This window comes from Notolabrus celidotus, unplaced genomic scaffold (genome assembly GCF_009762535.1).
Source record: "Notolabrus celidotus isolate fNotCel1 unplaced genomic scaffold, fNotCel1.pri scaffold_144_arrow_ctg1, whole genome shotgun sequence".
Taxonomy (NCBI): Eukaryota; Metazoa; Chordata; class Actinopteri; order Labriformes; family Labridae; genus Notolabrus; species Notolabrus celidotus.
In genome coordinates, this window is record NW_023260021.1 from 155,249 (window position 1) to 173,266 (window position 18,018).

The 18,018-nt window shown below is 43.2% G+C and overlaps 1 protein-coding gene and 1 long non-coding RNA gene across 2 annotated transcripts; both read right to left on the reverse strand.

Moving 5' to 3' along the window:
• Window positions 1–182: 182 nt before the first annotated feature.
• Window positions 183–17,462, reverse strand: LOC117808726. The gene is made up of 3 exons (XR_004630388.1): window positions 17,359–17,462; window positions 14,122–14,212; window positions 183–232 (listed from the first exon to the last, which is right to left on the reverse strand). It is a non-coding gene; the product is annotated as an uncharacterized LOC117808726 (long non-coding RNA).
• On the reverse strand, window positions 5,686–13,534 carry LOC117808719 (NLR family CARD domain-containing protein 3-like). Its single transcript, XM_034678402.1, has 9 exons — window positions 13,370–13,534; window positions 12,621–12,828; window positions 10,562–12,362; window positions 10,294–10,467; window positions 9,755–9,928; window positions 9,211–9,384; window positions 8,949–9,122; window positions 6,770–6,816; window positions 5,686–6,645 (listed from the first exon to the last, which is right to left on the reverse strand). The coding sequence occupies exons 1-9, from the start codon at window positions 13,463–13,465 to the stop codon at window positions 6,110–6,112; spliced, it is 3,384 nt and encodes a 1,127-aa protein (XP_034534293.1). The 5' UTR covers window positions 13,466–13,534; the 3' UTR covers window positions 5,686–6,109.
• Window positions 17,463–18,018: the final 556 nt, after the last annotated feature.

An 18,018-nucleotide genomic window follows, 5' to 3' on the forward strand; every position in this document is an offset into this window, starting at 1 on the left:
CACAAACACTGATGAACAAACATGAACTCTGAAAATCTTCCAAGTTTGAGTGCTGCTGAAATTTACTACAAGCTTTAATTCTGATAAACAGAATGAGATCAATTATTACCTTAGATGATCAGACTGACGCCCGTCTTTGAAATTAATAGGTCTTTGCAGAGAGTTGTCACTCTTCAAGGACACACAGCTGGGTCCAGGTCCAGCAGAGTGTGGTCCATACTTCTGCTTTGGGCTGCAGCACACAAACACACACACACTGCTCTGAGTATGAATAGTGCTGATCTCTGACATGGAGAAGAGTGCATGGACAGATAGAGATCCTCATCTTACCTGTGACCTTTATGTTCCCTCCACAGAGTGCTTTTAGAGGGAGGATCTCCCTTCTCTGTGTCCACATCTCGATTCATTGCAGAGCGCCCACCTACACACAAACACAACAACATGCTCATGCATTACAACAGGATTTACACAACAGGACTCGCACTAAAGGAAGTTTGTCCTTGCCACTGTAACTTGCTAAATGCTGCAAAGTGCTCAGATAAAATGCGCTGTGATCTGGGGCTATATAAACAAAGAATGAACAGTTTATTCTACTGTTGCTATTGACTCTTTTGAGATTTTGGCACCTGTGAGCATGGGCCCTGCTACAGAGATCAGTAGGTGTCTGCTCCAAGAATCAGCATGCCATGTTGGATTGATCTGGATAGGGCTTGTGCGATACGACAACTTCAAGTTGGTGTTCCGCAAAACCAAGTTGCAGCATTATTTGGAGTGAGCTATAGTACCATCTCCAAAGTGAAGACCAAGTTCCACATAACAGGGAGACGTCAGAGACAGGCTGTGAAGTGGACGTCCCAAGAAGATGACACCTGAAGAAGATGGTTTCCTCACTCTGTCAGCACTCAGTAACTATAGGCCGTCCTCTACAGATTTACAGTCGAGGTTTGCGGCTTGCGGCCCGTGTTGATTCTACGCATAGTTACATTTTGGAGGAGGTGCACGTCAGCTACGTGTGTAGGCCTCTGCATAGGTACGGGAGCTACGTGGACCCCCGGCGTAGGCTATGCCGTCGATTCGATGCAGAAGTACAAATCAACCTTTAGGGTCTAAGTGTGGAGGACATGTGGAGAATGCTATGCTGATTGCTGCACCCATAGAGTAACATCTTTTGGTATAGGCACTGTGATGGTGTGGGGCGGCATCTCCCTCACTGGACAAACGAGGCTGGTCGTCATTGGAGGAAATCTCAATACAGAGAGATATTGAGATGAGTTTCTGCAGCCAGTGGCAATCCTACATCTCTACAGTCTGGGACCGATCTCTATCCTCCAAGATGACATCGCTCGCCCCAACAGAGCAGGGTTTCTCAGAGACTACCTCCAGAGTTTTAGAGTGGAGAGGATGGAATGGCCTGACCTTGACCGTGCCAGAGTGACCAACTCAACGGGCGCAAACCAAATACTCAGGCTTTCCAACGGTTTCAGATTTATTACCAAGAAGCATTGTTACAACAAAGAAAATCTACCAAACACAAATGTTCTTACTTTTTGTGCTATGTTTATAAATGCATTTCATAGCATCATTACATGGTTTCTTTCATTTTGATCCATCCATCCATTGTCTGGACCACTTATCCCATCTGGGGTTGCTTGGGGCTGATTATAAGACTGAATGTTCTAACTTCAAATATATATTTCAGCAGTATTTCTTTAATGTTTTTAAATGTTGAGTGAACTCTTCCTGGAACTTATTTTATTTCTTTAAGAGCAGTTAATGATTGACTCTTGTTGCTGCTGTACTTTGGACTGAATGGTAATCACACCATAAGGGACCATATGATTGACGTGTGATCCTGCTATTAACTCATAAAGTAATAACACTTCCAGGCAAACAGAGGCATAGTGCATTCACTCGAGAAGAAGATCCTGTTTTTCTGACTTCATGAGATAATTATCTCTGAATTCTGAATTTTTATGAAAAATAAAAGGTTTTGAATCAATCATTGTACAATCTGTTAATAAAGAGTGTTGGTATTTATGTGAAGGTCAGTCAGTGTTGTGATGGATCCTGTTAGATATAAATATTGATTTAACTGTTCTGCTGTCATAGCCTTCTGAGATAACAAATATTAATATGACTTCTGCAGGTTTGAACAGTTTGATCCTGACTGTAAACTGAATGAAGGAGATGTTTCGTCTTTTTCATCAAATATTGCTCTACATGTGATAAAAAGTGACTCTTAAAATTCCCACCACGTTTTGTGTTTCAATATGTTTATTAAGGAAAAACAGGATCTCCACAAATCATCCACATCGACATTCAATTTTCATGTAACATTATAAATCAAAAGCCTGGCCTTACAGACATTACATCGTCACTAATTTGGATTCTTAATTCCTTATTATCAGGCAAAGCTGTCTTCCTCATAGAGTAGACAGTAGAACTATAACTATAACTATCCCACCCTCCCCCTCCCTCAACCCTCCCAAGGAGTGCTTCCTGACAGTGTACACAAAGTTGATCATTTCAATTCTGCAAAAAGGAGATCAGTGGGCGCCAAATTTTCTCAAACTTCTCAAGTCTGTTGTTAAGAACAAATCTAATTCTCTCTAAGTGAAGTGTGTCTGTAATCTCTGTTAACCATACTTTGAGGGTAGGTGCTTCTTTCTTCTTCCAAAATAGGAGGATCAGTTTCTTAGCAGTGAGCAGCCCATAAGATAAAAGACAGCGTTCAGAGACTTGGAGGTTCCTGAGCCCCTCCGACACCCCGAAGATGATCAATATGGGATTGGGTTTAATCTCCACCCCCAGAACTTGTGAAAGAAAATTCAAGATTCCAATCCAGAAATTTTGCAAGCTGGGACACAGGACATAACTGTGTGTTAGATTTGATTCTGTTGAATTGCATTTATCACAGTGTGGTGAAATTTCTGGGAATATTCTGTGCAATTTAGACTTTGAATAGTGCAGTCTGTGCAAAATTTTAAATTGAATCAAACAATGTCGCGCATTAATGGAACACTCGTGCACAAACTTCAAGCTTTCATTCCAGGTGTCCTCTGATAATTGTTCCCCAAGTTCTGCCTCCCATCCTGCCTTAAGGTCGTCAGAGACTCTGAGGGCCATAGTCTGAAATGCACTGTACAGGTTGGAGATTAGACTTTTTGACCCATCAAGATGCTTAAGACAGCTATCCAGTTTGTCGGGCCTTGCACTTTCAAAGGCCGGCATATGTGATCTCACGTAACTCCTCACCTGTAAATATCTAAAGAAATCCTGACATGGCAGGCCATATTTCCCTTTAAGCTGTTGGAAAGATGCAAACACCCCCTCCGAGTACAGATCACCAGTACTGTATATTCCCATGTCCCTCCATGCAAGAAAAGCACCATCTACATTTGATGGAGCAAAAGAGGGGTTCGCTGCTATCGGGAGGGAGAAAGACATTGCCCTGAGTTTAATATGTTGAGTAATTTGTTTCCAAATTCGTATGGTGTTATGAATAACCGGGTTGCCGTTATAGTTTGATTTCCTTAGCGGTACAGGTGACAAAACAATTGCACCAATGGCAAAAGGTAAACAATCGTCCCTCTCCATCTCTAACCCACTGGGTAGCACTGCTGTGTCATCCAACAAGCAGACAATGGAGCGGACATTTGCAGCCCAATAATAGTATATGAAGTTGGGCAAGGCCAACCCTCCATGTGTCTTAGGTTTACAGAGGTGAGTCTTACCTATTCTGTGTATTTTATAATCCCACAGAAATGAGAGAATAATGGAATCGAAACGCCTAAACCACCACGTTTTAATACATGTTAGAGCTAAATGTGGAGAAATATTGTTGTTGATTTCAGGGTGCACAACTTTACAGTTGGTGCCTGAGAAAAAGTTGAATGTTGCACAAACTGCACCGCAGAGAAAATGGCATCTCTGTGCACCCGTGTTGTTTGAATACATTTAAATGAGCTGTTATGCATTCATTTAGATCAAAGCAGACCCTTTTCTATTCAAATGAACCTCATTACAAATAACACCTGATTCACAAACTCTGGTTCTAAGAGCCCCACACAGTTAGTGACATATTGACTGTCTGCTGAGAGCTGGAGGTCACTGTGCTGTAATATTTATCAGTGTAGTCAAACTGACTATTCAGCAACAAGTTAGAGCATGACAACTCCACCTCTAGATGACCTAAAACAATATTTGTTCACATCAAATCTGTTACATTTACTTTTAGATCAGACGTATCTACCAATGCAGCCACAAACAACACATCACATCTCTACCACCATCTGTACTGTTCTCAGGTCAGTTAAACAGACTCACACAAACATGATGAACAGTGTGTGTTAGGTTACCTTCTGATGGTGAAATGAATCAGCAGCTTCAAACAGGAAACCAAGCAGAGAGAGAACAAACATGGAACTGACAGAAGGAGGTTTTCAGCATTCTTCACATGAAGTCTAAACTCTCTGTGTTCACCTTCACACTGAAGTGTTCTTTAAGGATAACAGAGCCGCTCTGAACTTTAGACTGAAACACCTGAATGACTACAGTCAAACCTTATCAGATGGATCATAAAGGTATCATGATAAAGTGTATACTTATCAAACTTGGCTGTAGTCCCAGTGGCGGTTCTAGACCAATTTCCCTGGGGGGGCCAGGCTGGGGCCAAGGGTGTTGTCAGAGGGACACATTCAACCCTGACAAGAGAGACTGAGAAGGACGAGGACCGGCTGAGAACAAACTGGCAAAACATCAGTGCATCTCTTTATACTAGACATATATACTACTGTGTACTAGATCAACATGCAGACTGACAGCAGCTGATTGGCTGTTTACACTCAACATGAGTCCCTTAGTGCTCTAAGGGACTGGAACCAAGTGCCACACGCATGTGTTCCACCTGTAACATCGGCACGATACTGAAGCTTTTTTTATTGTATAATATTGTTTTGGTGTGGAGGGGGGGGGCCACAGGGTGGTCCAGGTTCAGTTTTACAGGGGCACCGGCCCCTGTTCGCCCCTCCCCAGAACCGCCACTGGTAGTCACCCATTGCTGTTGACTCTAAGTTCCTGCCAGGGATGAACAGAGTTCTGAAACACTAAAATAAAGGAACAGTGACTCTGATGATGTGTTACTGGAGTAGAAGTAAAAGTTCTGATCTGTGAATCTACTCCAGACAAAGTTAAAGGTACTTTATCTACAACTGACTTCAAGTATTGAGTACTTCCTGTTAACCTGGGTGATAGGGGGCGGGGTTAAACAATAAGATATGACCTTTCCTTTCTCTGATGTAATGTCTATGGACTGCACTTATCTAATAAAGTAGTGGACACAGACAGCCTCTTAACAACACAGTAAGGTGAGTTCACTCTTAAACTTCCTAGTCTCAGGTAGTTCTTCAAATCAGCCTCTAGGTGGCAGTACGTGAACACAAAGAATCACACATCATTTGCCCCACTATCTGCTCCATCTAGAGGTCGAATTCAGTTTTGCACCTGATTATGACAGATGAGCTGCCACATCTCCACTCTGTGCTGTACAGAGCTGAGCTGTGGGCTCTCATCCTGTAGGTATACTGTAGGTATACTGTCTAATCTCTGATGGACTGATGCTGTTTGGTTAGAGGTAAGTACAGCTGTAAACATCTGGTTATATGCTGTCAGCACACCACACAACAGTGTCGTCCAAATAAGTGTTTTTATTTCCATCAAACAAAAATCATTAGTCAAAGTACATCACCAGATCCCTGCTGCTCTCCTCTCAGCTTCTGTCTGATTTGGATGTTTGTGTGCAAACCACCCTGCAGTCTCATGAGGACATGGCTTCATCAGTTTAAACACAGGGGGGGAAATCTCTGCAGGTGAAGAACAGTTTAATGGATCTGATTCAGACTGTTCTCACAAACTTTCTTTGATTACATTGAAGAAGAAAAAAGGATGAATGAGGCTTGATGTTTTTCACAATAGAGATGTGAATAACTAAAGTTCAGTCTGACACTTTTCCGTGGAGTCATGCTCTTTGATAACAGACGTTCATGCTGATGTGACAGAAACAGTCAAATACTCAGTTTGTGTTTGTGTAGAGAGGAGGAGACTCTCTGTCCTACACAGAACACAGACGCAATGAGGAATCAGGATTTGACAACCCAAACCCAGGATACAGAGAATCAGTGAAGGTGGTCCTGAAGGTGTGGAGGTGGATCAGAGAGTCAGAGGAGACTCTGTAGAAGGACAGAGTGCCAGCAGGACAGTCCACATACACTGCTACTCTGTGAGAGTCAGAGGACGAGGAGAGAGAGAGGGCTGTTTCTCTCTTATTGTGACGGACAGAGTAACCTTTGTGAGAACATTTAAGACTCCAGGACTGATCATTAAATCCAAACACACAGTCTTTACTGTTTCCTTTCCTTCTGATTCCTCTGTAACTCACTGATATATGAACCCGTCCTCTCCACTCTACCTCCCAGTAACAGCGACCAGTCAGACCATCTCTACACAGCAGCTGAGTCCAGTAGTCAAATCTGTCTGGATGATAAGGATATGGCTGATCCTCTATCACATATGTCACCTCCCTGTTGTCTTCAGACAGTCTGAGTTCTCTGTTTGCTGTGTTTGAGTCCAGAGTGAGTTCACAGACATCTGATGGAGAGACAAAGACACAACACAGCAGCAGTTTATCATCAAACACACCTGAAGGCTTTATTCTTTGTTAGCTGACAGTCTGCTGTTTGGTCCTCATGAGTCAAACTGATTCCACACTTACACTTCTTCACTCCAGGTTTTAACCTCTGCTCTCCACCATGGTCCACCCTGGAGGAAGAAACACAGTCAGAGTGATGTTCAGTCCAACATGAGTCCTACCTGCTGTTCAACATGAAGCAGTGTTCCTCAGTTTGTCCCTGTGACAGAGAAACAGGCTGAAACTCCTCTGAGCCAGCTGTCTCCATCACTCTGTCTCTTTTTCTGACAGTGTTGAGATACTCGGAGAAAAAGAAGAAGTCAGAGATTCAAAAAGCAAAGGCAAAGGTTGGAGATTTGAATTTGGATTTGGTTTCATAATTAAACTACACATTAAACGTTATCTTGAAAATGCACATGGAGGAACAAGAACACTTAAAAATTGATTTTCATATCCAACTCCTACCGTACAAAATATCAGAATTACTTCTTCCTATGAGACGAGAGGCAGCGGAACAAACTTCTGCAGTTCAGAACAACAAAAGCTGTAAAGTCAATGTAAAGACGAGGATAGTTGTCTAGCAATGTTTAAATATCTGAACTCCAGCAACTCCATTGCAGTGTAATAGCCAATCAGCATGCAGATCACCCGGTGACGTGTGGTGTGACATATGGACCAGCAGAGATTCATTCATCTGGAATATATGGGACACTTTGATTCTATCTCTGTGCAGCTTCCCCAAACTCTGTGACTCTACCTGTTTTTATGGGATCAGGAACAAACAGGAGCTCACTGTGAGGACAGAGAGTGAGGACAGAGAGTGAGGACAGAGAGTGAGGACAGAGAGTGAGGACAGAGAGTGAGGACAGAGAGTGAGGACAGAGAGTGAGGACAGAGAGTGAGGACAGAGAGTGAGGACAGAGAGTGATGACAGAGAGGGAGGACAGAGAGCGAGGACAGAGAGGGAGGACAGAGAGTGAGGACAGAGAGTGAGGACAGAGAGTGAGGAGGATAATCTGCTGAGTTGTGAAAAACTTTGTCCCTTGAATCCAGCTATGGGTTGTAGTAGGAAGTTAGCTCTGCCCCTTTAGCAAAACTGGCTTCCCCATTTAATGTACGTAAGCTCAACCTTGTTTGATAACAACAGGATGATGTGGCCTCTCACATTCTTGATGTGACCACTGTGACTGTATTTAGATTCTCTTGATTCACAGTAAAATGCCATGAAAGGACTGTATTGCACATTTACGACGGTCCCTGAATGCACCTGCAGTGACAGGCGCACTGGACAGACAGTCAGTTCACTCTGAAATGCATCTTCATCCTTGATGACGAGGAGTTGATCCAAACTTACTAAATGTGTCTGATGTTTCTCCAAACTGGATTAAATCAAGCTGTAGACGCCGAGCTTTTTACGGTAACCACAGCAACAACATCAAACATCAAACATTAAACAGACGTCCCCCGGTTGTGACTTTGTCACTAACGCACACCGGGGGGTAAAAATCCTCAATGAAGATGAGACAGATGCATGGAGGTGAGGAGAGCTGGTTCATAAAGCACACCTGCTGCAGGTAGAGACCAAGCTAACACTGAGCCCCTCAGATAAGAACTCAGCCTGTCACAGGAAGTCATCACGCCATCTTTAAAGACACACAGCACAGGGGGAAACATGGATTCAACATGTCCCACGGTCTAACACTAATGTTTCCGTCTCATTAACAAAATCTAAACATACGTTCATCAGAGTTTTATTATCAGTGATGATCTTTAACTCGTCATAGTCTCGTTTTCATCATGAAAAAATGAGTCGTTGACGAACATTTATCGTCATCATTTTGTTAACGAAATGAACACTGGTTAACACAAAGGATAGTGTGTTACATGATGACATGTTTAAAGACAATAAATGAAATATCAGAGATCATCTAAGGAGATATATGGTGTCAACAATGAAGAGAGTCCTCATGTATCTAAATCTACAACCTTTACTCATGATGCTGAAAGAAAAGACGATTCAGTCTGCGTCATGATTCTCTCTAAACGTAGAAACTGTCAGATTTCACTTTAAGAAGACAGGACAGCTGTCGTTCACCTGATCAGTCAGCTGATAATGAAAGCTTATCAGTTTATTGACATTTAGTGAGTGAGTGCCTGATTCAGTCCCAATCACTCCTCTCAAAGGAATAATCAAAGTAAGATGCTTTTAATGTGAAATGTTTTCTTTTACACATTCAGTGTTTGAGCTCTTGTCATGTTATACCTCAGTGTATCCAGTCTGCTGTCTGGATCCTTCAGTCGAGCAGAGAGCTGCTTGACTCCTGAGTCTCCTGGATGGTTGTAGCTCAGGTCCAGCTCTCTAAGGTGCAAAGGGTTGGAGCTCAGAGCTAATGCCAGAGAAGCACAGCCGTCCTCTGTGATCAGACACCCTGATAGTCTGGAGTGAACAAAAAAAACTTCAGGTCGACTGATTATAATTATAATCATGCCTATTATTTTTGAGCAAAGTCAACAGAAAATCTGACCTGAGAGTTTCCAGTTTCCAGTGTTGACTTTTGAATCCAGCAGACAGCAGATTCACTCCTGAATCCTGTAGGTCATTATTGCTCAGGTCCAGCTCTCTAAGGTGGGAGGGGCTGGAGCTAAGAGCTGAGGCCAGAGAAGCGCAGCCTTCCGCTGTGATCAGACACCCTGACAATCTGGAGAGAGAGAGAAAATATCTAAACTAAGCAAAAGTCTGCTGATTATAATTATACTTATAAATATTACTGTCCAGCAGCATCAATAGAAAACCTGACCTGAGAGTTTCCAGTTTCCAGTGTTGACTATTGAATCCAGCAGACAGAAGATTCATTCCTGAATCCTTTAGGTTGTTGTTACTCAGGTCCAGCTCTCTAAGGTGGAAATGGTTGGAGCTCAGAGTAGAGGCCAGAGAAGCACAGCCTTTCTCTGTGATCAGACACCCTGTCAAACTGGAGTAAGAAAAAAACAGCAGAAATAAAGAAAGTCTGCTGATTATAATTATACTCTTACATATTGCTGACCAACAGAGTCAACAGAAAACCTGACCTAAGAGTTTCCAGTTTACAGTGTGGACTTCCCAATCCATCAGACAGAATCTTCACTCCAGAATCCTTCAGGTTGTTGTTACTCAGGTCCAGCTCTCTAAGGTGGAAATGGTTGGAGCTCAGAGTAGAGGCCAGAGAAGCACAGCCTTTCTCTGTGATCAGACACCCTGTCAGACTGGAGTAAGAAAAAAACAGCAGAATTAAAGAAAGTCTGCTGATTATAATTATACTCTTACATATTGCTGACCAACAGAGTCAACAGAAAACCTGACGTAAGAGTTTCCAGTTTACAGTGTGGACTTCCCAATCCATCAGACAGAATCTTCACTCCAGAATCCTTCAGGTTGTTGTTACTCAGGTCCAGCTCTCTAAGGTGGAAATGGTTGGAGCTCAGAGTAGAGGCCAGAGAAGCGCAGCCTTTCTCTGTGATCAGACACCCTGTCAGACTGGAGTTGGAAAACAGTACAATTAAGCAAAAGCCTATCAATTTAAATATACTCTCAAAGATTTCTGTCCAGTAGAATAAACAGAAAACCTGACCTGAGAGTTTCCAGTTTGCAATGAGGACTTCTCAATCCATCAGACAAAATCTTTACTCCTGAATCCTTCAGGTTGTTGTTACTCAGGTCCAGCTCTCTCAGAGTGGAGGACTGTGAGCTGAGGACTGAGGACAGAGCTTCACCGGTACCCTCTGACAGGTTACATCCACTCAGCCTGCAGATGAACATGTAAGAAGACCAAACAAATGTTTTCACAGTTGTCATGAGCAGAATTAATTATATATAAAATATCTCACTCATGAACTCACACAGCTTTGTTGGAGGCTTTGATCACTGGCAGCAGCCTCAGAAGAGTCTCCTCTGAAGCAGAGTATTTCTTCAGGTCAAACACGTCCAGATCTTTCTCTGATGACAGTAAGACGAAGACCAGAGCTGACCACTGAGCAGGAGACAGTTTCTCTGTGGAGAGACGTCCTGATCTCAGGGACTCCTGGATCTCCTCCACTAGAGAACAATCATTCAGTTCATTCAGACAGTGGAACAGGTTGATGCTTCTCTCTGCAGACAGATCCTCACTGATCTTCTTCTTGATGTACTGGACTGTTTTCTGATTGGTCTGTGATCTACTTCCTGTCTGAGTTGGCAGACCTCTCAGGAGAGTCTGATTGGTCTGCAGAGAAAGACCCAGGAGGAAACGCAGGAACAAGTCCAGGTGTCCGTTTGGACTCTGTAAAGTCTGGTCCACAGCACTCTGATGGAGACGTGTCAGTTTAGGTTTGTCTCTAAAGAGTTTAGAGGTCAGGGACCCGGGTTCTTCTTCCATCAGGTTGAGTCCAGAGTTGGTGAAGGTCAGATGGACATGAAGAGCAGCCAGAAACTCCTGAACACTCAGGTGGATGAAGCAGAACACCTGGTCCTGGTACAGTCCTCTCTCCTCTCTGAAGATCTGTGTGAACACTCCTGAGTACACTGAGGCTTCCTTGATCTTGATGCCACACTCTGTCAGGTCGGACTCATAGAAGATCAGGTTTCCTTTCTGCAGCTGATCAAAAGCCAGTTTTCCCAGAGACTGGATCATCTTCCTGCTCTCTGGACTCCAGAGTCGATCAGTCTCAGCTCCTCCATCGTACTTGATGTTCTTCAGTTTGGACTGGACCACCAGGAAGTGGATGTACATCTCAGTCAGGGTCCTGGGCAGCTCTCCTTCCTCTCTGGTCTTCAGCACATCCTCCAGAACTGTAGCAGTGATCCAGCAGAAGACCGGGATGTGGCACATGATGTGGAGGCTTCGGGAGGTCTTGATGTGGGAGATGATTCTGCTGGCCTGCTCCTGGTCTCTGAATCTCTTCCTGAAGTACTCCTCCTTCTGAGGGTCAGTGAACCCTCTGACCTCTGTCACCATGTCAACACACTCAGGAGGGATCTGATTGGCTGCTGCAGGTCTTGTGGTGATCCAGAGGCGAGCAGAGGGGAGCAGGTTCCCCTTGATGAGGTTTGTCAGCAGCACATCCACTGAGGTGGACTCTGTAACATCAGTCAGGATCTGATTGTTGTGGAAGTCCAGAGGAAGTCGACACTCATCCAGACCGTCAAAGATGAACACAACCTGGAACTCTTCAAACCTGCAGAGTCCTGCTTCTCTGGTCTGAGTAAAGAAGTGATGAACAAGTTCCACCAAGCTGAACTTTCTCTCTCTCAGCACATTCAGCTCTCTGAAAGTGAAGGGGAATGTGAACTGGATGTCCTGGTGGTCTTTGTCTTCAGTCCAGTCCAGAGTGAACTTCTGTGTTAAGACTGTTTTCCCGATGCCAGCCACTCCCTTTGTCAGCACTGCTCTGATTGGTTGATCTCTTCCAGGTGAGCCTTTAAAGATGTCTTCTTGTCTGATGGTGGTCTCTGGTCTGTGTGGGGTCCTGGATGCTGCTTCAATCTGTCTGACCTCATGTTCATCATTGACCTCTCCAGTCCCTCCCTCTGTGATGTAGAGCTCTGTGTAGATCTGGTTCAGGAGGGTTGGGTTTCCTGCTTTAGCGATCCCCTCAAACACACACTGGAACTTCTCCTTCAGGTCGGACTTCAGTTTACGTCTGCACTCTGGAACAACAGTTCCTGAAAGAACCAAAGAGAAATGTGATGAATGATCTGAAGCTACAATCAGTCTGATGAATTTACACTTTCAGACATCAGGATGGATTTGATTTTCCTCCTCTCTGAAATCTCTTCATCAGCTGTGAACAGTTTCTCACAGCTCATAGATGTGATCCAAATGTGTGCATCATATTAACAGCAGAGTTTGAAATGTAAACCTCTCCCATGTTGTCTCCATTTCCTCTCTCCATCATGTTCAATGTGTTCAAATCCTCTTACTGCTCTGCAGACAGTCAGCCAGCTCCTCCTGCTTCATTCTCCTCAGGAAGTGCAGAGTGATCTCCAGAAAGGCCTCTCTGCTCCTCCTCTGCTCTTCATCCTCATCCTCCCTCTGACTCTCTAAGCATTCTGGGTAATCTGGACTCAGAACTCTCTGGATCTTCTTCAGCTCGGTCTTTACAAAACTGATGATGTTCTCCTGGAGCAGCTGGAGGAGAACAAAACAGAACATCAGATCATCTGTGACAGACAGAGAGCCTGCTGGTCTGCAGAGTCCAGCATGGAGACTGGATCACGGTGCTGCTTCAGGACTTAGTCTGTGGATGGTCCTGTCTTCTACAAGTCAAGTTTCTCTGAAATGAACTTCCTGTTGGAGAAATCTCCTGGTGTGCTTTCATCCAGAAAAAGTCTGCAGTGACTTTAGACCTGATGTATTTATTAGAATGAAGCTGAAAGCAGCAGCTGTCATTAACATGAAGCAAAGTGTTTCTGTTGTTTAGACCTCAAACTGGACTCACTTTGGGAACTCTGCTGCCAAAGTCTGAGTCTGTGTGAGAGCAGCATGACCTCTGACCTCTGACTGTGTGCAGCTCAGAAATGTAAGGCTTCATTCAATCAGTCAAACACTGAGTGTGAAGAGAATTCAGGCAGAGATGATGTTTGCAGTGTGATCAGGAAACAGAAACATCCAAACAGAATGAGTGTGTGCTCTGATTCTCAGGAGGAGCTGTGTTTGTACATTTACTCACCATCAATATGGAGTCCAGCTGTGTTTGATGCTGCTGGGCAGACTGACCAATGGGAGCCTCTGATCTCTGAACTCTGTGGAACAAATATAATATCATGTACTTTATGTAATGACACACAGTGTTACATCTGATAGAGTCTGTCTTATGGATCCTCCTCCAAACACAGGACAGTCTTACCTTTCATCATCACAAATCTCTCCATCTTTGATATCAATGAGTCTGAACATAGAGTTATCACTCTTTAAGGACACACAGCTGGGTCCAGGTCTGGGAGAGTCTGGTCTCTGATGTTGAACTCTGACAGAATCACAAACACTGATGAACAAACATGAACTCTGAAAATCTTCCAGGTTTGAGAGCTGATGAAATTTACTACTAACTTTTCTAATATTTGATTCTGATAAAAACACTGAGAGCGGTTATTACCTTAGATGATCAGACTGACGTCCATCTTTGAAATTAATCAGTTTTTGCATAGAGTCGTCACTCTTTAAAGACACACAGCTGGATCCAGGTCCAGGAGAGTCTGTTCCATGCTGCTCTGGGCTGCAACACACACACACACGCACACACACACACACACACACACACACACACACACACACACACACACACACACACACACACACACACACACACACACACACACACACACACACACACCTCTGAGTATGAATAATGACTCTGCAGTGATTCAGTGCTGAGCTCTGACATGGAGAAGAGTCATGGACAGGTAGAGATCCTCATCTTACCTCTGAGCTTCATGTTCCCCACACAGAGTGGTTTTAGAGGGAGGAGCTCCCTCCTCTCTGTCCTCACACTGATCCATTGCAGAGCGCCCACCTACACAAACACAACAACATGCTCATTCATTACCAAACTTGACACACTCTTCAGGCCTGGCGACATTTTCAATATTCTTTTGGTCCCGTGTAAAAAGTCCCAAAAATCGCTCAATAGCGCCCCCTTCTTTCCAACTGGGCACCCCCTCAACACAGTTCAACTTACATGGATGACATTTTATTTTATTCACACATCTATCAGGCCAAGACCTAGAAAAAAGATTCCTAATGTCATGGTGAAATCCCAACAGGAAGTCGGCCATCTTTTTTCTTCTTCAGTTTTTCACCTGATTGTCAAGGGTACGTATTGAAGAGATCTTGCCCTTAGGCGTTTTCTCCGATCAAGTCCAAACCACGCACATTTTACACATTGAAGAGTCAAAGTTGTCAGTAGAAATTCGCGAAATCTAAAAAAAGTTGGCGTGGCAGATATTCAGGGGATGCATCAAACGCACATGTCTCACCACAAAGAGGAAATGGATTTTGGGGCTTTAAAATACACAAAATATCACCAAATTGGCCACAACCATTGACACATCCCATTAACATACTTTGGGACTCTCATCGAAGAAATTCAAAAATCTGCTCCACAGCACCCCCTAAAGGGTTAAAAAAAAGGGTCACATAACCCTCCCCATAGAGTTTTTTTTAGCTGCATGCATGAAAATGAATACACATATTCAGAGCATATGGACACACAAAAAAGCCTCTTGCACCCATATCCTAATCTCAACAGGAAGAGCGCCACCTAACTTTGAATATGAAAAATGGCACACAAATACGGGTGAAATAGTCCTAGTTTTTTCCCCCCAATTCAGTCCCAACAAGGCCACAAAAAAATGTGGGCGTGGCACACTGTCAAATTTTGAGGGTTTTTTGGCAATCTCCCAAAAAACATGAAACATTAGCACCACCTGTTGGACACAAGCGGTATTTACTCTCAGAACATATTGTTTTACCTGCTTGTGATCACAACTTTTTCTATTTTTTTTTTTTTTTTTTTTTTCTCTTGTCTGCATATATATTTCTGGTTTGTGTCATGTTCGTCACAAACTGTCAAATATTAATGCAATTTGTTCTTGCAGCAAAAGAAAAGAAAGAGAACCTTTTTCTTCTGTGCTTGTGACTGTGTGCATGAGACCATCACCATCCCTCTTAGAACTCTGGCCTATCTTTTATTGGCAGCTAATATCATGTTCTGTAAAAGAGGGCGTGCACACCTAGGTGGGCCAAATAAATAAATAAGAGAAAGTAAAAGAAAGATTACACAAAGATAAACAAAGGGACAGGGAAAGAGAAGGAGAGAGACGTAAGACACTTAGATGGAGAGGGACCATCTCAACATGACTCCAGAAACTCTGTGCGGTGATACTAATGATTAAGCAACCCTTAGTGTCCACAATCATTACTGAAGCTTGGGTCGCAGAGGGTTGCCGCCGTGCTGTGTTCTATTTGTGTAACGAGACCACCACTGGTGCAGATGAAACCACTTGGGTCAGATCAGCTGAGCGGTCCGGCCCGGCACCCGGGCCGCGAGAGCAGTCAGACCGAAGGACCCAACCCGCTGTGGGAGACCCAGGCCAGGGGACAAGCCAAGGACCCAGACCGGAAGCAAACAGGTACCGCCGGAGCACCCAGGGCGACCCCCAGGTCACCCAGCAGGAGGAAAGGGGGGCGAGGGGGGAGAGATCCCGCAGCCCCCCCAAGGAACACCTCCACAACACCGCCCCCACAGGCCCCCAAGACAGAGCCAAAGGATCCACCAGGGCCGAGGGGGCCCAGCACCAGGGGCAGACAGCCAAGCACCCGGGCAGGAGGGGGGAGAGCCGTAGCACACTACTGCACCACAATCTGCCCCCCCCATAATTAAAGTCACAGCACCACCTACTGGTGACATGCAGTACTGCAATGTACACTATGCTGATAACTGCACGAGTATGCTCACAGTTTCAGCCTAGGCCTCTAAAGTGCAGCACAGCAACACCTGCTGCACATCAGGCGGTGCTGGACATCAGGCGGTGGTGCACATCAGGCGGTGGTTGTGCGAGGGCCCATTCATTGCCTTTTGCGGCTTTAATTATTATTATTACTAACATTGCTTTTGCAAGTATTGTGATTTTTTTGTTATTATTAATCTCGATATTACTTTTTACTTCTATTTTACTGTTTTCCTCAATTGTTATAACTGCTATCCTTCTTTATGTTATTACCTTCACTATTATCATCCTTATGTTAACAGCCCCGTGCAGTTAGAGTGAAAGATGACCAAAAACAACATTTGTGAACATTAAATCTGTTAGAATTACTTTGAACACAATTACTATTATTCTAATCAGAGGTTAAATCAGTGGAAGCAAATAGTTACCAAAATTAAATTGAAAATCTAATTTGAACACTAAACTGCATTAACAGAAATGCTTATTAATTTTACAAACATGGTGCATTGGAGACTCTGGCCGAATATTCAGCTGTCACTTTGAAATCACTGAAAATTATTTGTAACATGGATTTAAAGTGAAGGAGATACTTTTTAATTTTCAAATTTTCTTTTTAACTTGAATTATGATAATTTAGAGGATTTCTTGAAAATTAAAATCTAAATGTTGTTTTCTTTTTCATTTTGATTGTGTAAAAGAATTAGCATTGTTGAAAATTAAAATTAAAATGCAAATAGGATTATTGAATATTAATTGTAGTTATGAGTCACATCATGCACCCTTATTTGGAATATAATAAGCATTTCTGTTAATGCAATTTAGTTTTCAAATTTGCTTTATCATTTTAATGTTGGTAACTATTTGCTTCCATCAGTCTGGGGCTGACCTTGGCTCCACCCCAGCACATACAAGCTGCATGACTCATGGTGAGTTTATTTTTGGATAGTTTGCACCAGGAAGTCAGCTGGATATAAACTGTGACATTAGTGTCACATGTATCATGAATCAACTCCACATGTACATAATGTAAATACATGAGAGCAAAGGTAAGACTCATTTTAAGGGTAACAGAGCAGCTCTGAACTTTAGACTGAAACACCTGAACACCTGTAAATCATGGATGTAGTCTCAGTGGAGTCTCTCATTGCTTCCTGTAGTTCCTGTTGACTCTAACTAACTTCCTACCAGGATGAAAAGAGTTCAAACAGACCTGCCAACACTCCTGATCAGGGCTGCAGTCTCCCACTGGACTCCTGATTTGTAATTTCTCCCAGTGATCTCCTTATTTCATGTTGATACCATCAAATACGTTCCTCAACTTCAATGAAGAAACTGCAGCATGCTCATTCAAGCAGGTGGGTCCATGCAACTCCACGTTTGTTTAAATTTGACTTTTTAAAAATATCATAATTTTAATTTAAAACAATCTTTTATTCTGATCCTCTAATCTCTAATAAACTCTTCAAGTCAAAGCAAAGTCCTTTATTTGAGCTTTATATCCAAACCTCCTAAAAGCACCCACCCCTCCTCTCCCTGTAGATGGTTTCACCCAAAAGATGCTGCATGAGATCATTTCAGGTAAACACACATAGACAGGTATGTGTGTATCTGATGCTGGAATGTTTCTAAGAGCACCAACCCTTTTAAAAACAAGTTTGGATTTATTTATGAGTTGAACATAATTCTGCACTGGTTAAAGTTTGTATCCATCCCTCATTCAAGTGGTTTAAGATTAGATAAGATAGACTTTATTGATCCCTCATTGGGGACATTTTTTTTGTTCCAGCAGTTTTCAACAAGAGACAGGAGAGCACGACAATTTACTAACAAGTTAAAATAGAACAATTAAAGGTGAAACAATGAGAACAAT